Source organism: Apodemus sylvaticus, chromosome 12, assembly GCF_947179515.1.
Source record: "Apodemus sylvaticus chromosome 12, mApoSyl1.1, whole genome shotgun sequence".
Classification (NCBI taxonomy): Eukaryota; Metazoa; Chordata; class Mammalia; order Rodentia; family Muridae; genus Apodemus; species Apodemus sylvaticus.
In genome coordinates, this window is record NC_067483.1 from 40939877 (window position 1) to 40959887 (window position 20011).

Below are 20011 nucleotides of genomic sequence, written 5' to 3' on the forward strand. Positions count from 1 at the left end.
CATCACGCGCCCAGTGTACGCCCGGAGAAGAGGCTTTTGCAGTCCACCAGTGTGAGGCCAAGCTGGGACAGGCGGAGCCAGCGATTGGTCAGATCAGAGGCGGGGCGGGGCGAGAGCGAGCGCGCCCGGATGATTGGCACGCGCAGGAATGCCTGGATCGAAGGGGCGAGGTAGCGCCGGGAAGGTGACGCGGCTGCGGAGGTGACGCCGTGCGGTCGCGCGGCCCTTCCGGCGCGGGCAGGGCGCTGAAGATCGGGCGCCCCTCGGCCGCAGGCCGCCTCCAGCGCCGCGGGATGTAGCGCCCAGGCCCGGGGCCCCCAGCAGAGGCAGCCAGCCAGGCCGTAAGTGTCCCGGGGGTGGGCGGGGCTCGGGCCCAGCAGGCTCCGGAGGGGACAGCGCGGGAGTGGCCCGCCCCTGGATCTCCGCTCACCGCCCGGCCCTCCCAAAGGTCCGCCGTAAACATTTCCGGCCCCTCCCACCGCACACCGCCTCCGTTCGGGGGGCTGCTCGCCGCCGTCGGAGCCCGGCAGTCCGCGAGTGCAGTCTCCGCAGCCGCGCGGGAGACGGCCGCGTTCCAGCCCTGCTGGCGACCTCCGGAGTTGAGCCTGCGAGTTGGGTGCGGGAACACCGGCCCTTGGTGGCCGGGAACCCTAAGGCCCCCACCGCGATCCCTCCTGGATAGGGTCGGCGGGGAGGTTGATGGAGAGTCGACAGGCCTAAGGTAATACTCATCTAGAATGTAAACAAGATGCCGAAGTGTTGGGAAGGACCAGATTTCATCTCACAAGTCTAGGGTTGATGGATGTTGGCTTGTTTGAGAATTTGGGTCTCGCACTTGCTTTTAAGAAAATAAAGAGCCTCGCCATCAGTTTCTGGCGTTTCGTAGTTGAAGAAGAAGCTGGATGAATTTCAGTTTACATAGTTTCAGATGTCAGAGGAGCACTAAGAGACCATGGGATCTGCTATAATAATCAGATTATTTCCCTCGAGTATTTAGCAGACGGACCAGAAAACCCAGCAATTTCAGTTGTGTGGTAAATCAAATGAAGATGGCAATAGGAGTTTCTTTTCCGAACCAAAGTCATGTTGGGATGTACTCACTGCTCTCTCTCTCTCTCTCTCTCTCTCTCTCTCTCCCTCCCTCTCTCTCTCGATAGTGCAGGGCAGGCTGTGATGGTGCAGTCGCTGTTCCTGCGAGTTTATGGCATCAGTACACTGCCAGGAACTCAGATAGTATGGCGCTAAGTAGATTGCAATGTCAGGGTTCCCGGCCTGCAGCCACTGCATTTCTTTATTACAGAAGTAGTTTCTGTGTAAATCTTTTTTGTGTGTGTGTGGAAGGACCTTGAGCAGTCAGTCTTGAAGGGCTGATGTTACCAGTAAAGTATTAGACAATTTGGTGTGGACCTTCGAAACTGCCCCTACTCGCACAGGATAATCTTCAGCTGAGCTGTTCTCAGTAGCCCAGAAACGACAAGATTTCTGAGGAATAAATAAATAAGTAACTATCTGTGTGAAAGAGAGCCCTAGGAAACAGACTTAATTTCATAGCCATTCCCCCCCCCACGACCCCCCACTGCCATGAACAGAGTACAGCACCTTAAATCCAGTGGTAGGCTAAAGTTGTGTCACTTCAGAGTGACTTCATTTTTCTTAAGCTTCCAGATGGAAAGTGCCTTGTTCACTGCTCTGGGAAACTTCGCTACCATGAAAACACCCGTTGTTTACACAACTGCACCCCCTGGAATGCCCTGCCTCAGAGGTCCATGCCTATCAACCTGATCTACCAAGCTTTCTTGATCATTTCAACGGAAGTGAAGCTTTCTTCTCAGTTCCTCCAGCACCTGTTAGCGCTTAGCTTCATAATGATGCTCTTAGAAAACAAATTATCCCCTAGGTGGTAGGGCCGCACACGTTTAATCTTTAATCTCAGCACTTGGGAGGCAGAGGCAGAGGCAGGTGGATCCCTGAGTTTGAGGCTACAGAGTAAGTTCCAGGACAGCCAGGACTACAAAGAGAAATCCTGTCTCAAAACAACAAAAAGAGGAAGAGGAGGAGAAAGAAAAGAAATTGTTCAGTAAACACCCTTAAGTTTTTTTGTAAACGTGTACAACTGTTTGGTCTGTATGTGCTTAAGTTTTTTTGTAAACGTGTACAACTGTTTGGTCTGTATGTGCATGCCACAGCCCACTGAAGATGGCTTGATGCCTCAAAACTGAGCTGATGTGAATGCTAGATATTAAAGCAGGGTCCTCTGGCAAAGCAACCAGTACTTTCAGCCATTCGGCCAGTGCTGTAGCCCTCAGCAACCCCATTTTGGTTATTGTTTTGCTTTTGTTTCTAGACAAAATTTCTCAGCGTAGGCCTAGCTGTCCTGGAATTCTGTAGATCAGGCTGGTCTGGAACTCAGAGATTCACCTGCTTCTGCCTCCCAAATGCTAGGATCAAAGGCACGCACGCACGCACCACCACCACCTCCACCACCACCACCACAGCCTGGCTTCGCAACCCTTCTTAAAGGACATCACCACCCATTCCAAGCTTCTTCTACTTTGCCTTCACCCTGAAGCAGTAGCCAGAACTGTACATTTTATAGTACTCGATAGAGGTTCTCAGCTTCAAGGTCGGAATTTACCCTGTTGTAGGCAGGTAAGTTCGGTCCCTGGTTCTGAGGAAGTAATGTAAACCCAAGCTGAAGTTCTCTGACACGCCCTGCTGCGCTCTCCTGTTTGTCTGCTTGGCACTCCGAGGAGCTGTGGAGTCATCTTCATGCCTAGGAGCTTTATTAACATGCTGGTTTGTGTGTGTGTGTGTGTGGGGGGGGGGTATTCATCACACGTGTTCCTGTCGTCTTTGATGTGCCTTTGTCCCCAGTCTGCTCATCAGACAGTTCTCGCCATACTGAGCTTCTTCCCATTTTGCAGCTTAGACATGGAGGTGTGGCTAATGTTTATAAAGTGTGTAGCAAACTTTGTAACTCTGCAAGTTGGATTGCAAAGATTTTGAAGATACTCTGTAGGCAAAGCAGCTCTGGGTGCTTGGCTGTTAAGCAAGGACCTACCAGTTTCCTTGTGCCTCAGAGGGACTTTGTGGGTGCACAGTCTAAAGTGAGGATAAACAGTTTTAAAGTGAATTTGGAGGTACACAGTTTACTGTGAGTGCTATACTGTGCAAACTATATTGACCAAATATTTGTAATGTGCTTGATATTTTTAAAAAGCAGCTCGAAGGGCATGGGACATACCTATAAGCCCAGCATTCAGGAGACTGAGGCAGGGGGATGATAGCCAGAATTTCTAGACCAATTTAGGTTATCTGGGATGCCCCAAGCCAGGCAGGACAACATAGCAATACCCAGTCTCTAAAAGAGCTGGGGTAATGACGTGAAAAAAACTATCCTGTTTATCCTCCTCCTCCTCCCTCTCCCTCTCCCTATGGGTCTGGCTGTGGAGAAGTTTGCCTGCCTGTGAGATTAAAAAGACCTCTTCTCTTCTGTTGAGATCGGAGAGCCTCAAAGGAAGTGAGATTGTGACTTGTCTCCCCTTCAGATTCGGGGGCAGTGACTCTTGGCATCAAGTAGAGTGAAGGTCCCATTACTGTAGTGTGGGAATGTCTTGACTCATTTTTCCCCAGTGGAGCCATGAAATCAACCTCCCTAACAGGCTGGGTAGAGGAGAAAATGGATCTTTGTCTGGACTGCTAGGCTGCTCTGTAGAATAATGAGAACCGAGCTGCACAGATAGACCCCAACTCACCCACACACTGTAAAGGGCCCGGAACCTTAGATCAGATCTAGAAGCTCTGCATCTTAGACTCCGGGGAAAGTATGTGTCATAGCCTGGAAAACTTGGAAACTGCTTCAAAGAATAAATTATCTTCAAAATCTCTAAGGGCAACTCTCCAGCTAATTGGCTGGTGATTAAAACTCAACTTTTTCTCCAAGTTTGGTGCAGGATTATTTTACTTGTAGAAACACAAATGCCTCTCCTCCACAGCTTTAGTCTATGACAGCTTATATTTATCCAGTTGGGAAGCTTAGTGGTAAAAGTTTATTAGCTTGAGTGGAAGAAATCCCAACAAAAATGCCCTTTTGAGTTTGGCCCGGTTATAATTTGCTGGGCTTGTTGGGTGTGGCCCATTTGAGAGGAAAGGTGTTTCCTCTGAAATACATAAGGACTTAGAGGCGGCACAGAGTGGAATGGCGACTCTTGGAGTCAGTCTCACACCTTAGGGCTTTCTGTTGGTTTAAATTAACAGCCTAAGATGCTTGTAATTTCCTGTTGGTGAGTGGTCCAGGCTACAGCAGCGATATTTGCAGGCCTGCTCTATTCTCTGTCAGATCCCCCTCTCACTTCCTTTTCTGTCTCAACTTTTCTGGTCAGTTAGAGAAACTAGCAAAAATACCAGCTTGAATCATTTCTGATCTTTGGACTCTTACTGTACCCCTGAGGTTTGTGCTGTCCTTGTGCCTCGTGGAACATGTAAACAGCACTCACTGACTTCAGTGTGTGACCGTTCTCCTTAAACAGTTCTCTTCCTGCACTGTCCTGCTGGAGCCGTCAGATCAGGTCACAGTTAACTTACCTGTCTATATCAAAGACAGGGCAGAACTTGTTCAACCTCTGTTTTGCACAGGGCCTTATGGAACAAACTGCATTTGTTAAGTCTTCAGTGAATGAGTTGGCTTGCTCTGGGGGAAAGGAAAAGAGATAGCTAGGCTGGAGAGATGGCCCACCGGATAAGAGCACTGATTGCTCTTCCGAAGGTCCTGAGTTCAAATCCCAACCACCACATGGTGGCTCACAACCATCTGTAATGAGATCTGACACCCTTTTCTGGTGTGTCTGAAGACAGCTACAGTGTACTTATGTATATGAAATAAATAAATCTGAGTGGGGGGGGGGAGCCCCATGGTAGGAAAAAAGAGCACCAGCCTTGACCAGTGGTGTGGTGATAAACCCTGCTTGCTGACTGCCGTGTGCCCTGTTCAATCATTTAGGACTCATGTACTGTTGTGCTCCAGAACTGGAGTGCCTGTGTGTCGTCTCTCCCCTGCTGCCTGCTTTGAGTAACTGGACGTTTAGTGTGCCCTTCTTGTCAGACTTCTCAAAGATGACCAAAGCTCCTGGTTTGCTTGCTTGTTCGTTTGTTGCTCAGTGTTATGAATTAATCTCTGGGAACTGTTGATTCAGTAAGACTTCCTTTTGAGGAAGGATGTTTTGAGGTCAGCTGTTAGATTTCCCAATATTGTTCCTCACATGAGTGGCTTATCCGCTGGCCTTTCCAGGGGCCTCCAGTTTCCTGTTCTTCTTGAGCTCAAGGGTTGATTGTGACTGTGTCTGTTGACAGATGTCTTGTCCCAGTCTTGCGCACTAAGAGGAAGAAGAACTGGCTGTGTTGACAGAAAGGTGTAGTAGGTAATGAGTTATTGTGTCTCTCTTGGGACTAGATCTGACTCTTTCAGCGCTCTCTCTCTCTCTCTCTCTCTCTGTGTGTGTGTGTGTGTGTGTGTGTGTGTGTGTGTGTTTTGTGTCTGCCTGCCTGCCTGTCTGTGTGTGTGTATCGTGGGATGATGCATGGCTTGTATGAGGATTGCCTTCCCCTGAGGGCAGGTTAAGATATTAGTCAGGCATCTGCAGAACCAATAGAAGGCAGGCAGGCAGCAGACAGGTAGGTATGAGCATTCGTTCGGGAAATTAGCCCACGAGTGTGGAGATTAACTCCCCAAATGGACCATCTACAGACTAGAAAAGTAGGGAATCCAGCAGTGTAATTACCGACTGAAGGCTGAGTGGCCGAGAACCTGGAGGCTGTCAGGCTTACCTTAGTAGAGTCCAAAGGCCAGAGCTCCTAGAGTTCTGAATGTCTTCAGAGGATGTTATCATTTGTTTGTTTGTTTGTTTGTTTGAGGCAGGGAGGGTATCACTGTGTAGCTCTGGCTGGCCCAGAACTTTCTATGTAAACTAGACTATCTTGAATTCACCAAGATCCACCTGCCTCTGCCTCCTGAGTGCTGGGTTAAAGGTGTGCATTACCACACACCCGCAAAGTTCACTTTTCTTCTGTTTCATTCTCCCTGTGGGGTATCCAGTTAGATAATGTTCACTTTCGTGGGTGAGAGAAGATCTTGCACATTCAGGTCACTAAATGAAATGCCAGTTTCTTCCTGAAACCCCACACCCCAGAGGATGCTTTACCAACTATCTGGATGCCCCTTAATCCAATCACTGATCCCTAAGATTAACCGTAACCTACATATACCTAATTATAATCCCTGAGAGGGAGTTGAGGTTACTCTTGGGTAAAAACTAGTACAGATGCCAGAGATGTTTGTTTACATAGTGAGCTGCCATGGGTGAAGCAGTGTGTCTTTAGGGAATAGTGATGTTTACTTCCCAGCATGAAGGAGGCATCTCCTAACTTTAAATGTCTCTCACATCATACAATCCACTGTGTTGTCTCTGTGTTGACCTGGGGTAATCTTCTGGCTAGGGTTGTTGCTATGAGTAACAAAGGCCTGTCTGTGGAAGAAGGAAGATCTGGTAATACCACATGGAAGTCTTTGGAAACTTTCCTTTTCTTTATACCTCCCTGAAGCCTAATTTGAAAATATTACATAAAAAACGTCCAGCGCAGAAAATCTTACAATGTTTGAGAATGTTCTGGGAAAACTGAATTCTGATTTTTCCTAAGGGATCGTGCATGCCTATATCTACTTCATAAAAAAGTATTTTGAGTGGGGCTTAGGTTTATGAGCTGTGGTGGTTGGGACGCTCTCTTGCAGAGCCAGTGATTAGGTGTGTTTGTGGCAAAGGGCAGACTTGGGGAGCCTCTTTGTCTCAAGCTTCCTGCTTCCAGGTAGTCATTGCTTGCTGTGAGGAGTGTGATGAAGGCTTGTTATTAGAGCCTTGAGACCAGGCTGTAACCCTGAAAAGAAGAGCGGATTTGCAGAAATACCCAGTGGGCATACCCAGCCTTTTCCCATGCTTGTCTCCTATATCTAGAGAAAGGCCAAATGAGTACAGGTGACATTTAATCCATTCCTACATCTGTATGTTCTTTTACTATTGTAGCCAGTTGTGGGCTTCACTTAAAGAAAAAAGGTAGGCATGTTGGCAGGCACCTTTGAGCTCTGCACTCTGGAGGCAGAGGCAGGTGCATTTCTTGAGTTGCAACCTGGGACATCTACATATAAAGTTCCAGGCCAACTGGAGCTACATAGTGAGGTGCTCTCAACTCCCCACCCCCCATAAAGAAAATAGATTTATTTGTGTTCTGCAATGAGACAGCCAGTTAGACTTGAGAGCATAGTCTACAGCTGGTCTTGGAGGTTTTGATGTCAATTGCACGTCTAGGCCTTTCATGGGGCGAATGGGTTTGGGGAGAAGTAGGTATTACCATTCTCACCAGTGGGCTCCATTCCTGTGGGAGAGCCTTTTCAGAGAGGGTACCCACCCGCTCTGTGGTGTTGACAGTTTGGTACAATAACAATAGAACCTGAGGCAATCCTCATACAAGCCATACATCATCCCACGATACACACACACAGACAGACAGGCAGACACAAAACACATACACACATACACACACACACACACACACAGAGAGAGAGAGAGAGAGAGAGAGAGAGAGAGAGAGAGAGAGCTGAAAGAGTCAGATCTAGTCCCCAGAGAGACACAATAACTCATTACCTACTATACCTTTCTGTCAACACAGCCAGTTCTTCCTCTTAGGCAGAGAACTAGGTGCTACATGTTTTTTATATTTATATGTAATGAGATCATATATATATGAGATTATATATGTGTATATGAGACTTTATATATGTATATAGGCGAGATTAGAGTGTTTCTGGTGAAGCATAATATTCTAAAGAAGACAGTAGGTTTTGTTTAAACAGTGAGCTAGCCTCTACTGTTAAAGGCAGGGCAAGCAGATTAGCTACGTCATATTCAGTGTAGCATTCCAGACATGACCCCAGTGTTGCTGTGTTTGTATTTATAGTGTCTACCATCACAGAAGATCTCTGCCCTCTGGGGCTGAGAGACCCCAGCCTTCCCTCAAGCTGAAGCTGCAAGGCACTGAGGTAGCAGCCAGATGTCTTCCCACAAAGGATCTGCCGTGGCACAGGGCAATGGGGCTCCTTCTAGTAACAGAGAAGCTGACACCGTGGAGCTGGCTGAGCTGGGACCCCTGCTGGAGGAGAAGGGCAAGCGGGCAGCCACCAGCCCAGCCAAGGTAAGCCGCTTTCCAGAGTTGCCCCCTTGACCAGTGCCCTACTGAGCCTCTTCAGTTTAAGTTTAAGAGCTCCCATTACCTCTAAATTACCCATAGTGCCCTGGGAATAGTTGTGTGTGAGTCTTTATTGTGCTTGTTTTAGGTGTCTTTGTTTTTGTCTCTGAGCTTTAATTTCCCAAAAGAGCAATCACTAAGTGGACATGCATTAGGTAATAGACACAATTCCTTCCACCGTGACAAGTGGAGATCTCAGTAAAAGACTATAGGAGTTCCCAGCGCAGAGCTGAGTGGAGGCTCCCTGTCACACCCACATCCCTGCACTGTGCAGGAGGGAAGGGGTGTGAGGAGAGTGGCTCTCCTCCCTCTAGAGGAGTGAGGGGAAGACCGTGGAGCACCCAGCCAGAACACAGTCGTGTCCTTCATGGGAAGGATGGGACGTGTCCTTTAAGGGAGCTGGATCTAAAACTGCAGTGACATTACCACCCTGAATGAACCTTTTTTTCTAAGGAGAAGAGAGAAAGAGTGGGTACTGGGGTGGGCAAGCTAAAGTTTCACCATACAGTTTAAGAGAGATAGAGGGATTAGGGTCTTACATGGGAGAGAGTGTGAACACAGCTCAGAGAAAGTGAGCTTCCAGACTTCTCATTTATGTTCTGGAGCCTTGGACCGGAGACAGCCTTGTACTGTTCTGTCTCTGTCTTTCTCTTTAAGGCACATACTTTCTCGGGGGGCTGAGTATGGTTAACATGCTGTTAATCTCAGAATTTGGTAGGCTGAGATAGGAGGATTGCAAATTTGAGCGTAGCCTGGGCTATATATATAGACCTTTTCTCTATAACAACATCAGCAACAAAATTTGCTTTGTTTAGCTGGGTATGGTGGGACATACCAGCATTGGGAAGACAGGCAAACAGATCTCTGTAAGTTCCAGGGTAGCCTGGTCTAAATAGGGAGACCCTGTCTCAAAGGAAGGAAGGAAGGAAGGAAGGAAGGAAGGAAGGAAGGAAGGAAGGAAGGAAGGAAGGAAGGAAGGACGGACAGCAGATGGGTGGGCAGGCTGGCAGGCATGATTGCTGTGCTGGGTGCCCAGGAGTCAGTACTACTGCTCCAGTGGGCAAGTTCAGAGAACCCATATGCCTGGGAATTGCTGTGGGTGGGAAGTGATTGACATTCTAATTTTTAAAGGAAATATGTGGGGGGGGTTTAGGGTTTTTGGTTTTTCAAGACAGGGTTTCTCTGTATAGCTCTGGCTGTCCTAGACCAGGCTGACCCTGAACTCAGAAATCTGCCTGCCTCTGCCTCCCAAGTGCTGGGATTAAAGGCATGCGCCACCACTGCCCATCTGGAAATATATATTTTATGAGGAAAGAGAGAGATATGAATGTATACAACACATGCATGCAACAACCTGTAGAGGTTAGGAGAGGGTATTAGATCCCTTGGGACTGGAGCTGCAGGCAGTTGTGAGCCGCCATGCTGGTGCTGTGAAATGAACTTGGGTCTTCTGCATGAGCAGTGATTTTATTTGTTGTTGTTTTACGCAGCTCTGGTTGACCCAGAACTTACTAACTTACCAAGTAGACTAGGCTGGCCTTGAAATCACAATGATTCTCCTGTCTCTGTCTCCCAGTAATGGGATTAAAAGTATTTGCCATCACAGTTGGCCACAGTTGTCATGATAGCAACTCCAGAGTATGTTATCAGAGAGCAACAGGTAAGATTGCCATAATCGGGCTGGAGAGATGGCTCAGCAGTTAAGAGCACTGACTGCTCTTCCGAAGGTCTTGAGTTCAAATCCCAGGAACCACATGGTGGCTCACAACCATCCGTAATGCGATCTGACACCCTATTCTGGTGTGTCTGAAGACAGCTACAGTGTACTTATTTATAATAATAAATAAATCTTTGGGCGGGAGCAAGCAGTGTTTGAAGGAGTAAGGTTAACCGGAGTAAGCAGGGCCGACCAGAGGGAGCAGGGTTGACCAGAGGGAGCAGAGGTCCTAAATTCAATTCCCAGCAACCACATGAAGGCTCACAACCATCTGTACGGATACAGTGTGCTCATATAAGTAAACAAACAAATAAATAAATAAAATCTTTAAAACAAAAAAGAAAAGATTGCCACAGTCATCACTAAGTTAGTGTACTGGGGCTGAGTGTGATGGTGCAGATTTTGAATGCCAGCTCTCTTCTTGGCTTGAGGGGCCAGTCTGATCTATATGATAAATTCCAAGCCAGCCAGAGCTACATGAGGTGGAGGGTGGGGGAAAGTGGAAGGGAAGGAGAGAGAGAGGGAAGGAGGGAGGAAAAGAAGGGGGGGGAGAGAGAGAGAGAGAGAGAGAGAGAGAGAGAGAGAGAGAGAGAGAGAGAGAGAGAGAATGAATTAGTAGACTGGAAAGATAAGACTATTTGGGAATTTGGGGAAGGTTGAGGACTACGTGTCCTCAAAAAGGGAATGGGGGCTGGGCTGGCAAGAAGACTCTGAGTACAGGTGCTTGCTGGCTCGCCTGGTGAGCTGAGTTTGGTCCCTGGAACCTACAAAGTAGGAGAGAACGAGCTTCCTCAAGCTGTCTTGATGAGTGCACACTTTAGCGCGCGCGCGCACACACACACACTCTAAAATTATAAAGTGTTTTATGAGAACAGGCACATAACATCTAAGGCAACATGTGCTTGTAATAAAATTTAAATAAGTGAGAAGAAACTAAATTTAAAAAATATCCAGGCCTGGTACACTAAACCTGTCTTCTTCCAATGATAGTCCGCGTGCTGTGTGCTAAAGGTAACTTTGACCCCAGTATAGACAAAGTATGAATTGAGACAACTGTGGCGCACTGAGTATCATGCTTTGGGAGTAGAGGCCCAGCTTTATGAAGAAGAGGCTGCGTGCGCTGCTGTGAGTTTGGATCTCCCCAGAAACATGCAATTCAGGAGATGCCGTCTCTGTCCTTGCCTATTGTCCCCTTAGGCTGAAGAGGAACAAGCATGCCCAGTGCCTCAGGAAGAGGAGGAGGAGGTGCGGGTACTGACGCTTCCTCTGCAAGCCCACCATGCCATGGAGAAGATGGAGGAGTTCGTATATAAGGTGTAGCCTAGAGCCGGAAAGGGAAGGGGGCAGTGTGGGGTGGGGTTGGGTAGGGCGGGCTTGTCTGGGATGTTTCTAACTGGCAAGCCTACCTGGGGTTGACGAACACTTGCTTGATGACCTGAGTTGAAGCCCTTGATCCTTGTGGTAGAGAGAGAGAGAGAGAGAGAGAGAGAGAGAGAGAGAGAGAGAGAGAAAATAATTCCCACAAGTTGTGGGAATTTTCTGATTTTCATATTCACACTGTTGCACATGTATGCCCACACATACACATAACTTTTAAAATGAAGAAGAAAGAATTCCTGCTTTACAGAGATACAGAATTAGCACAGTAAGAACTTGAGAGGAGGAAACAGGGACAGAGGAGCAGGAGCCAGAAGACTCCAGGAAAATATCAGAGGAAAGATTTGTGTTTGTGGAAAACATGCTTATAATTTTTTGTCTTGTCTCATTATATTAACTTTGATGCCCTGCTTTGGCATCTGCTTGGCATCTCCAAGGCCAGCCTTATTCTCCTGGGACTTGGGCAGGCTCTTCAGAACGGCTTTCCCACCACAGCCACTTCCCACCACAGCCGTCTAAAGGCATCATGTGCGTTGTAGGTCTGGGAGGGCCGCTGGAGGGTCATCCCGTACGATGTGCTTCCTGATTGGCTGAAAGACAATGACTACCTGCTGCATGGCCACAGACCACCTATGCCCTCCTTTCGGGCTTGCTTCAAGAGCATCTTCCGCATCCACACAGAAACTGGCAACATCTGGACGCATCTGCTCGGTGAGTGATGTGGATGAGGAAAAAATCTAGTTTGTAGTGATGAGTGCTGTACCACTGGGTAACATGCTAGTCTTGGCTTGGTGGTAATGCACACTTTTAGTTCTAGCATTTGGATCTCCATGAGTTCAAGGCCAACCTGGGTTACATGGGCGTTCCAGGCTAACCAAAGAAATAAACAAAATCAGAGTTCCAATCTTGCCAAGGAATTTGCCCATGGGAGAGAATAAAATTTCCCTGAATAATTGATATCAGGAGTTTGACTTTTTTGTTTGTTTGTTTGTTTTTGTTTTTGGTTTTTTGGGTTTTTTTTACAGATTTATTTATTTATTATATGTAAGTACACTGTAGCTGTCTTCATTCCAGAAGTGGGCATTAGATCTCATTACGGATGGTTGTGAGCCACCATGTGGTTGCTGGGATTTGAACTCAGGACCTTCAGAAGAACAGTTGGTGCTTGTAACCACTGAGCCACCTCTCCAGCCCCGTTTTTATTTTTTTGTTTATTGTTTTTTTTTTTTAAGACAGGGTTTCTCTGTATAGCTCTGACTGTCCTGGAACTCACTCTGTAGACCAGGCTGGCCTTGAACTCAGAAATCCTCCTGTCTCTGCCTCCCGAGCACTGGGATTAAAGGCATGCACCACCACTGCCCGGCTTAACTTGCCACTCTAAAAACAAACTGCCACCATTTCACAGAATAGTATTTTGTGGCCTGAGAATGTGTGCTGGCCTAGCTCCAGGAAGCCCTGGCTTTGATTCCTAGCACTGAGTAAACTGGGCGTAGTCGCGCATGCCTGTAATCCAGTATTCAGAAGGTGGAGACAAAGTTAGGGTTACCCTAGCTACACAGGGGTTGGAGGCCAGCCAGAAATACAGGAAAACCTGTCCCAAAAAGAAAAATGTCGGGATTGGACAGGGAGCTTAGTGGTTGAGAGAACTGGTTGTTCTTCCAGAGGATCCAGGTTCAATTCCCTTCATGCACATGGCATTCACAACTGTGTGTAACTCCAGTTTCAGGATATTTGACATCCTCGCATAGTCATGAGTGCAGACAAAACACTAATACACATAAAATAAAAATAAGTAAATTATTTAGGAAATAATAAAACTGTCTTGGTTTGTCTGTCTTGCTGATGGCAGTTCTTATAGCTAGTTCCCGTTTACTGATCGCTGCAGTGGCTGCCTCAGTGTATACAGTCCACATTTCCTCATGGGTTCTTTTCCTTTTTGTCTTGTGCAGGTTTTGTGCTATTTCTCTTTCTGGGAATCTTGACCATGCTGAGACCAAATATGTACTTCATGGCGCCGCTGCAGGAGAAGGTTGTCTTTGGGATGTTCTTCCTGGGGGCAGTGCTCTGCCTCAGCTTCTCCTGGCTGTTCCACACTGTCTACTGTCATTCCGAGAAGGTCTCCCGGACTTTCTCCAAGTGAGTCGAAAGGCCAGCCGTCGCAGAGACCACGCGCATTATTGTCACATTCTGTCCCAGGGCTGAGCAGGCACTTGAAGCTGCTGGGACTCTTAACGGATCCCTTTTGTGCCCAGAGAAATGAGGTTTTTCTCTTCTGTTGTTAGAGCAAGATGATGAAGTTTTTCTTATAAAAACTAAAACTCCATGATAAACTTCCCATGACCTTCTCAACAGATGCCAATTCTGGCATATATTTTCTACTGAAACAGTAGTGTCTATTGTAAAACTTGGGGTGCTGATTGCTTTCAAGGCCGTGTACCTAATACCAGCTTATCTTTCTTTTGACCGGGGCTGAGTGCTGTGTGGCAGGCAGTCCGAGCTTCAGACTGCTAGTGCTCTGACCCCACGCAAAGCTTATCTTGTTGGCCAGACGGTGCTAGAAGCATCAGCTGTCTGCAGGCGCGGGCCATGGCCCTTGCTCAGCATGGGTTCTGTTTACGTGGGGAGGGCTTGTTCCTGCTTTCTTAGTGATAATGGTAGATTATTTCATTTCTCCCAGAAATGCCAGTAATGAGAATATATTTTTATTATTTAAGTATGTCAGCTTCAAGGAGGGTAGAAAGTAAACAAAAAAAATTTTTTTAATCTAATTTTAGTTCAAATCCCAGCAACCACATGGTGGCTCACAACCATCTGTAATGGGTTCCGATGCCCTCTTCTGGTGCGTCTGAAGGCAGCAACGGTGTACTCATATAAATAAAAATAAATACATCATTTCTTTAAATAAAACCAACTTCAACTAGCAATGGTGGCACACACCTTTAATCCCAGCACTTGGGAGGCAGAGACAGGTGAATTTCTGAGTTCGAGGCCAGCTTGGTCTACAGAATGAGTTCCAGGACAGCCAGGGCTACACAGAGAAACCCTGTCTGGAAAAACAAAACAAAATAATAATAATAAATAAACAAAGTTTAAGGAGGGTGGGATGCACCTTTATTTTAAGCTACTCAGAACTCAGAATTTTGAGGCAAGCCTGAACAATATAGCAAGACCTTGTCTAAAATTATAAAGGAGAAAATAGGTCTTGGGGCTAACATTTGCAGTCTCAGCCTCAGGAGGCTATGGCAGGAAAATTGCTGTGACTTTCAGGCTAGCCCAGGCTACATAGTGAATTTCAGGTCATCCTGGCATAGAAAGCAAGGCTCTCTTTTAAAAAAAAAAAAAGGAGAGTTGGTTAGATGGTTCAGTGGATAAAAGCGCTTGCCACTAAATCTGATGGCCCGTGTTGGGTCCTGGGCCCCATGTGGTAGAAGGCAGGAACCAACCATGACCTCCACACTCGGGTGATACTGAGCACAAATAGACAATTTAAAGGAAGAAGCCGGTAAGAACAGGACAAACAGAAGTACTTATGTGGAGCATGGTGGCATGTGACTAATTCCAGCACTCAGGATGCAGAGGCAGGAGAGAGAACTAAAACTAGAGACCAGCTTACCTAATGAGCTTAAGGACCTTGTCTCACAAATAAACAAACATCCGCTATTGATGCTCCTAATCTAAGGGTTTTATTTTTAGAACTCTATCAGATTGGGGAATAATCCAGAGCCTGAGTGTTATGTTCTAACATGTCTGATGTAGCCCAGGCTGGACTTGAGTTCATTCTGTAGCTCTGAACTCCCCACCTTTTCCTCCACTACCCAAGTGCTAGAATTGCAGGTATGTGCCACACACCTGGCCGCCTTAGCCGGGAGACTAGAACTCCTTCCTTAGACCAGGCTGGCTTGGAACTCACGGAGATCTGCGGGCCTCTTCCTCCCTGGTGCTGGGATTACAGACGTCACCACCACCACCCAGCTCTTAGAGAATTTATTTTACTGGCAAGCAAAATGTTCTCACCTTTGAGAAGTTTGGGTCCAGGGTGGATTATAGGGAATGTTGAGGCGTGGGGTGGTCAGGTCTGGGCACAGGTGAAGGACAGAACTGGGGAATGAGCCTCGGGTGTTCTTTTCTTGTGGTCACATGTTTCGTCTCTGTGGCTTACTTTCAGACTGGACTATTCAGGGATTGCGCTACTGATTATGGGGAGCTTCGTCCCCTGGCTCTATTACTCCTTCTACTGCTCCCCACAGCCACGGCTCATCTACCTCTCCATTGTCTGTGTCCTGGGCATCTCTGCCATCATTGTGGCACAATGGGATCGGTTTGCCACTCCCAAGCACCGGCAGACAAGAGCAGGTGAGTAGGAACAAACAGGCTTGGTGTGACCTGCCTCTAATGCAAAGGCTCTGGACTTTCTACTGCCATGGCCCCTTAATGCAGTTCCTTATGCTGTGCTAACTCCCAACCGTATCATTATTCTCATTACTGCTTCATAACTACAATTGCTGTTGTTATGAATAGTAATGTAAATATCTGTGATTTCTGGTGGTCTAAGGAGACCCCTTTGCAAAGATTGTTCAACCTTCCAAGGGGTCTAGACCCACAGGTTGAGAGCCTCTGTTTTAATTCCAGTTATTCAGGAGGTTGATGTGGCTGGATCACGTTGAAGGCCAGCCAGGTGGCCCTGTCTCACAGTAAAAGATAAAAGGGCTGACGGAACAGTTGCAAGGAAGAGTGTTTGCCTCTCCCCTAGCATGTGCAAGATCTGGGGTTCAGTCCCTAATACCAGAGTGGGGAGGAGGAAGGGGAAGGGGCTGAGCGGAGAGGAAGACAGTGCTGTGAAGCTCACTGGACCATGTGCTGAATCAGTCCAGCCCATTTTAGGTAATCCACACAAACTGATTGATGTTTAAAACTCAAAAAGTGGAGCAAATTCTCAAAGCTGTTGTCCCTTGGTATTTTAGTGCTAATGGGTCAGGTCATAATACAGCTGGTCAGTGAGCTTTGAGCATATCCATGCTTCGATACTGTAAAATACAGCAAGCACGGCCATTCTAGTGACCAGATCCTAAGCACTAAGACAGGGGATTAAAATTAGCATTCCCAAGCCAGGTATAGTGGTTCTTTTTGGTTTTTTGGATTTGTAGTTTTTTCGAGACAGGGTTTCTCTGTACAGCCCTGGCTGTCCTGGAACTCACTCTGTAGACCAGGTTGGCCTCGAACTCAGAAATCCGCCTTCCTCTGCCTCCCAGAGTGCTGGGATTACAGGCGTGCACCACCACCACCTGGCCAGGTGTAGTGGTTCTTATCCTGGTACTTGGAGAATGAAGCAGGAAGATTGTGTGTTCCAGGCAGCGAGAGAGGAATACAGATCAAGACCCCATCTCAAAACAAATATAAATTTTAAAAAAAGTACACACCCTGATGCATTTTACCAGGAGTGGAATACTTGGTTTGTGAGCATGATGATTAGTAGCAGCTGATATAATAGCGGGCATTTATCTTCCTTCATGTTGACGCCTCTAGAGTATGTGGAGCAATGCCACCAATTACCCCCAGCTTTCAGATGCCTTAACTCTTTGTCTAGTTTATGTGTGTGGGTGTGTGTAGGTGCTCTGCCCACACTTATGTCTGTGCCCCGCCTGCGAGCCTGGTGCCTGCAGATGCTTGAAGAGGATATTGGACCCCCTGGAATATGGGGGGCGACTGTGAGCTGCCGTGTGGGGACTGGAGCTGGAACCCAGGTCCTGTCAAAGAGCAGCCAGTGCTCCTAACTGCAGAGCCACCCTTTGTTTGTTTGGGGTTTTTTGTTCTTGTTTGTTTTTTTAAGATAGGGTTTCTCTGTGTAGCCCTGGCTGCCCTCTGTCATTCTGTAGACAGGCTGGCCTTGAACTCAGAAATCTGCTTTTCACTGCAAAGTAGAGCAGTCTCTGCCCCAGTTCCGCACAGTGTGGGAGCAAGAACTCAGTCCTCCTTTGTTACACATTCATGTGTCCCTGCTGCTTCAGGTGGCTGCTCTTCTGAGTATAGACTTCTGTTCAGATGATCAGACTTGTGGTTACTTCTGTCTTCTGTGATTTTATTAGGAATTTTGTGCTTGGATCCGGTGTGCTTTGATCTAATGTATTCCTTCCTGTCTGTCCCCTTCCACCCTCGGGCCTGCCTTTTTTTTTTTTTTACATTGCCCATTAGTCAGTGCTGCCCAATGTACACAGGGAATGGTGCCCTCACTGAAGCACAGACAGCCCCCCAGTGGCCATACCCCTCAAAGAAAAATGGACCGCTTTCTCAGTATCTATCAACTCTCACTAGCTCCTCTGGGATGGGACCTTGTGAACCTCTCCCCAGCCCATGCTAGAATTTTGACTGGCTTTATTCTGTGCAGGTTTTTAAATAATCTTTAAAAAAAAAAAAGATGTATTATTTATGTGTCTTACTGTGTATCTCCACGAAGAGTGAGATCTCCTGGAGCTGCACGTCAGGGCTTGGGTGTGTCTTAGAGTATGTGCATGTGCCCATGGCGGCCACGGAGAGTGAGATCACCTGGGTGCTGGGAAGTCTCTGGAAGAGCAGCAAACCCCACTGTACCAGGCTATCTCTGCAACCCTTTCTATGTTCTTAATGGGAGTCCTACTCTTCCGGCTTTGGGGCCACACTAGGTCTTGGCTTGGGGCTATACCAAATTGACTTATCAGATGAGTTTAAACAAACTTTATTGTTTGTTTGTTTGTTTTTGGTGTGTTTGGTTATCTGTAGTTTTTCAAATTTTTTATGATCAGATGAATTTTAACAAACTTTAAAACAAAAGTCTTACTACTGGCTGACCCAGAACTCAGTATGTAGACCAGGCTGGCCTGGAACTAAATGAGATCCAACTTCCTCTGCCTGTTGAATTCTAGGATTAAAGGAGTACACCACTATGCTAGCTAGCTTCCTGCTTTATTTATTTTATTTGTATATGTGTGAATCTGTGTCTGTTATGTATGTGCAAGTGCCCAAAGAGGTCCTAACCTTTCTAAATGCGTGTAGTTCATAAGAAACCAGTTGCTTTTCATAGCTACATCATTCCAGAACCACAGCAGCCTTCACACAGCTACTGCCTGTTGACAGTCATGTCTGTTCTGTTCAGGAGTGTTCCTGGGACTTGGCTTGAGTGGTGTTGTACCCACCATGCACTTTACTATCGCTGAGGGCTTTGTCAAGGCCACCACGGTGGGCCAGATGGGCTGGTTCTTCCTCATGGCCGTGATGTACATCACCGGAGCTGGCCTTTATGCTGCTCGGATTCCTGAGCGCTTCTTTCCTGGAAAATTTGACATATGGGTAAGAAATGACTCTTAGCCGGGCCTGTGGTGGTGAGTGACTGGCCCAGGTCAGAGCTCTGAGTAGAAGGTGGTAAGAGATTCGGGCCAGGAAGTACCTGAGTGTATGTTGTGTGTGAAGGAAAAGGATGAGGAAGCTCAATCCGGTCTCAGAGCTTCTTGTTGTATGCTCTAGAACAAGTATCACTGTGATGTAAAGCAGCTTTTACGGAGAAACCAGAAGAGGCAAATTTTTCTCTGACTCCTCTGTCCTAAAGGTGGGTCTCTGTTTGTTCCCACAGTTCCAGTCTCATCAGATTTTCCACGTCCTGGTGGTGGCAGCAGCTTTCGTCCACTTCTATGGGGTGTCCAACCTTCAGGAATTCCGTTATGGCCTAGAAGGTGGCTGTACCGACGACTCCCTTCTCTGAGCCTCCCTACCTGAGGGGTGGAGGAGGAACTTCCCAAGTGCTTTTAAAAATAACTTCTTTGCTGAAGTATGAGGAAGAGTCCGAGTTGTCTGTTTCTAGAAGAAACCTCTTAGAGAAGTCAGTAGCAGTGACGCTTGAGCTCACTGTCACAGCCTCCGGGCGGTGGGTGCCCTTCCCGTGTGCATGCCCGGCAGGCACCTCGGCAAGGCAGCTGCTGGTCGGGCCTTCACGGATAGGATGTGGGAGCTCATGTTGAGATTTTACCCATTCCTCCAGCCATTTTGGGAAAGAAATTATGAACTGGGATTCTTCAGAAATTATGTTTTGTTTTTTCTTGAAGAAAATATCCCTCCCTTACCCCCATCCTTACTTTGTAACCTGGCTGATAATGGGCCATCCATTTTTGTAGCACACTTTTCAGAAACAATTATAACCTGGTCCCATCTTTCTAGGACAAACAAAGCCACGCCTTGATGTAGCCCGGCTAATCATGGAAGTACGTCCAGGCTTCAAGTAACTTGAGTTTAAATCCTTTTTTTTCTTGGCAGAGTAATGTAAAATTAAAATGGGGAAGATATTTAATATTTAATACTAAGCTTTAAAAAGAAACCTGCTATCACTGCTATGTATCTTGATGCAAAGACTATGGTGATAATAAAAGAAAGTACAGACAACGCTTGGCATTCAAAGAGTTAACGTGTGTTGTCTCAACTGTTTGCACACAGTCCCTGAGGCTCGAGGTTTGTGAGGACTCTGGCTTCTACGGAGACACAAATCATACCAACAGATGTGTGTGGTCAGCGAATGTGCATAGCTTAGTTCCTAGCCTCTGGTCTCTAATACAACTTAGTATACCATACAGACTCCTGATTAGGAGAATAACTGTGCAGACTGGG

General features: G+C 47.0%; 1 protein-coding gene across 3 annotated transcripts; it reads left to right on the forward strand.

Moving 5' to 3' along the window:
• Nucleotides 1–242: 242 nt before the first annotated feature.
• On the forward strand, nt 243–19806 carry Adipor1 (adiponectin receptor 1). Of its 3 annotated transcripts, none has more exons than XM_052200054.1 (8): nt 243–341; nt 8005–8238; nt 11207–11323; nt 11926–12097; nt 13336–13522; nt 15552–15739; nt 18513–18706; nt 18987–19806. In XM_052200054.1, exons 2-8 carry the CDS (start codon nt 8098–8100, stop codon nt 19113–19115), a joined length of 1128 nt encoding a protein of 375 aa, XP_052056014.1. In that variant the 5' UTR covers nt 243–341; nt 8005–8097; the 3' UTR covers nt 19116–19806. The 3 variants fall into 3 exon arrangements, with proteins under 3 accessions (XP_052056014.1, XP_052056016.1, XP_052056015.1); XM_052200055.1 differs by lacking the exon at nt 243–341 and adding an exon at nt 519–721; XM_052200056.1 differs by lacking the exon at nt 18513–18706.
• Nucleotides 19807–20011: the final 205 nt, after the last annotated feature.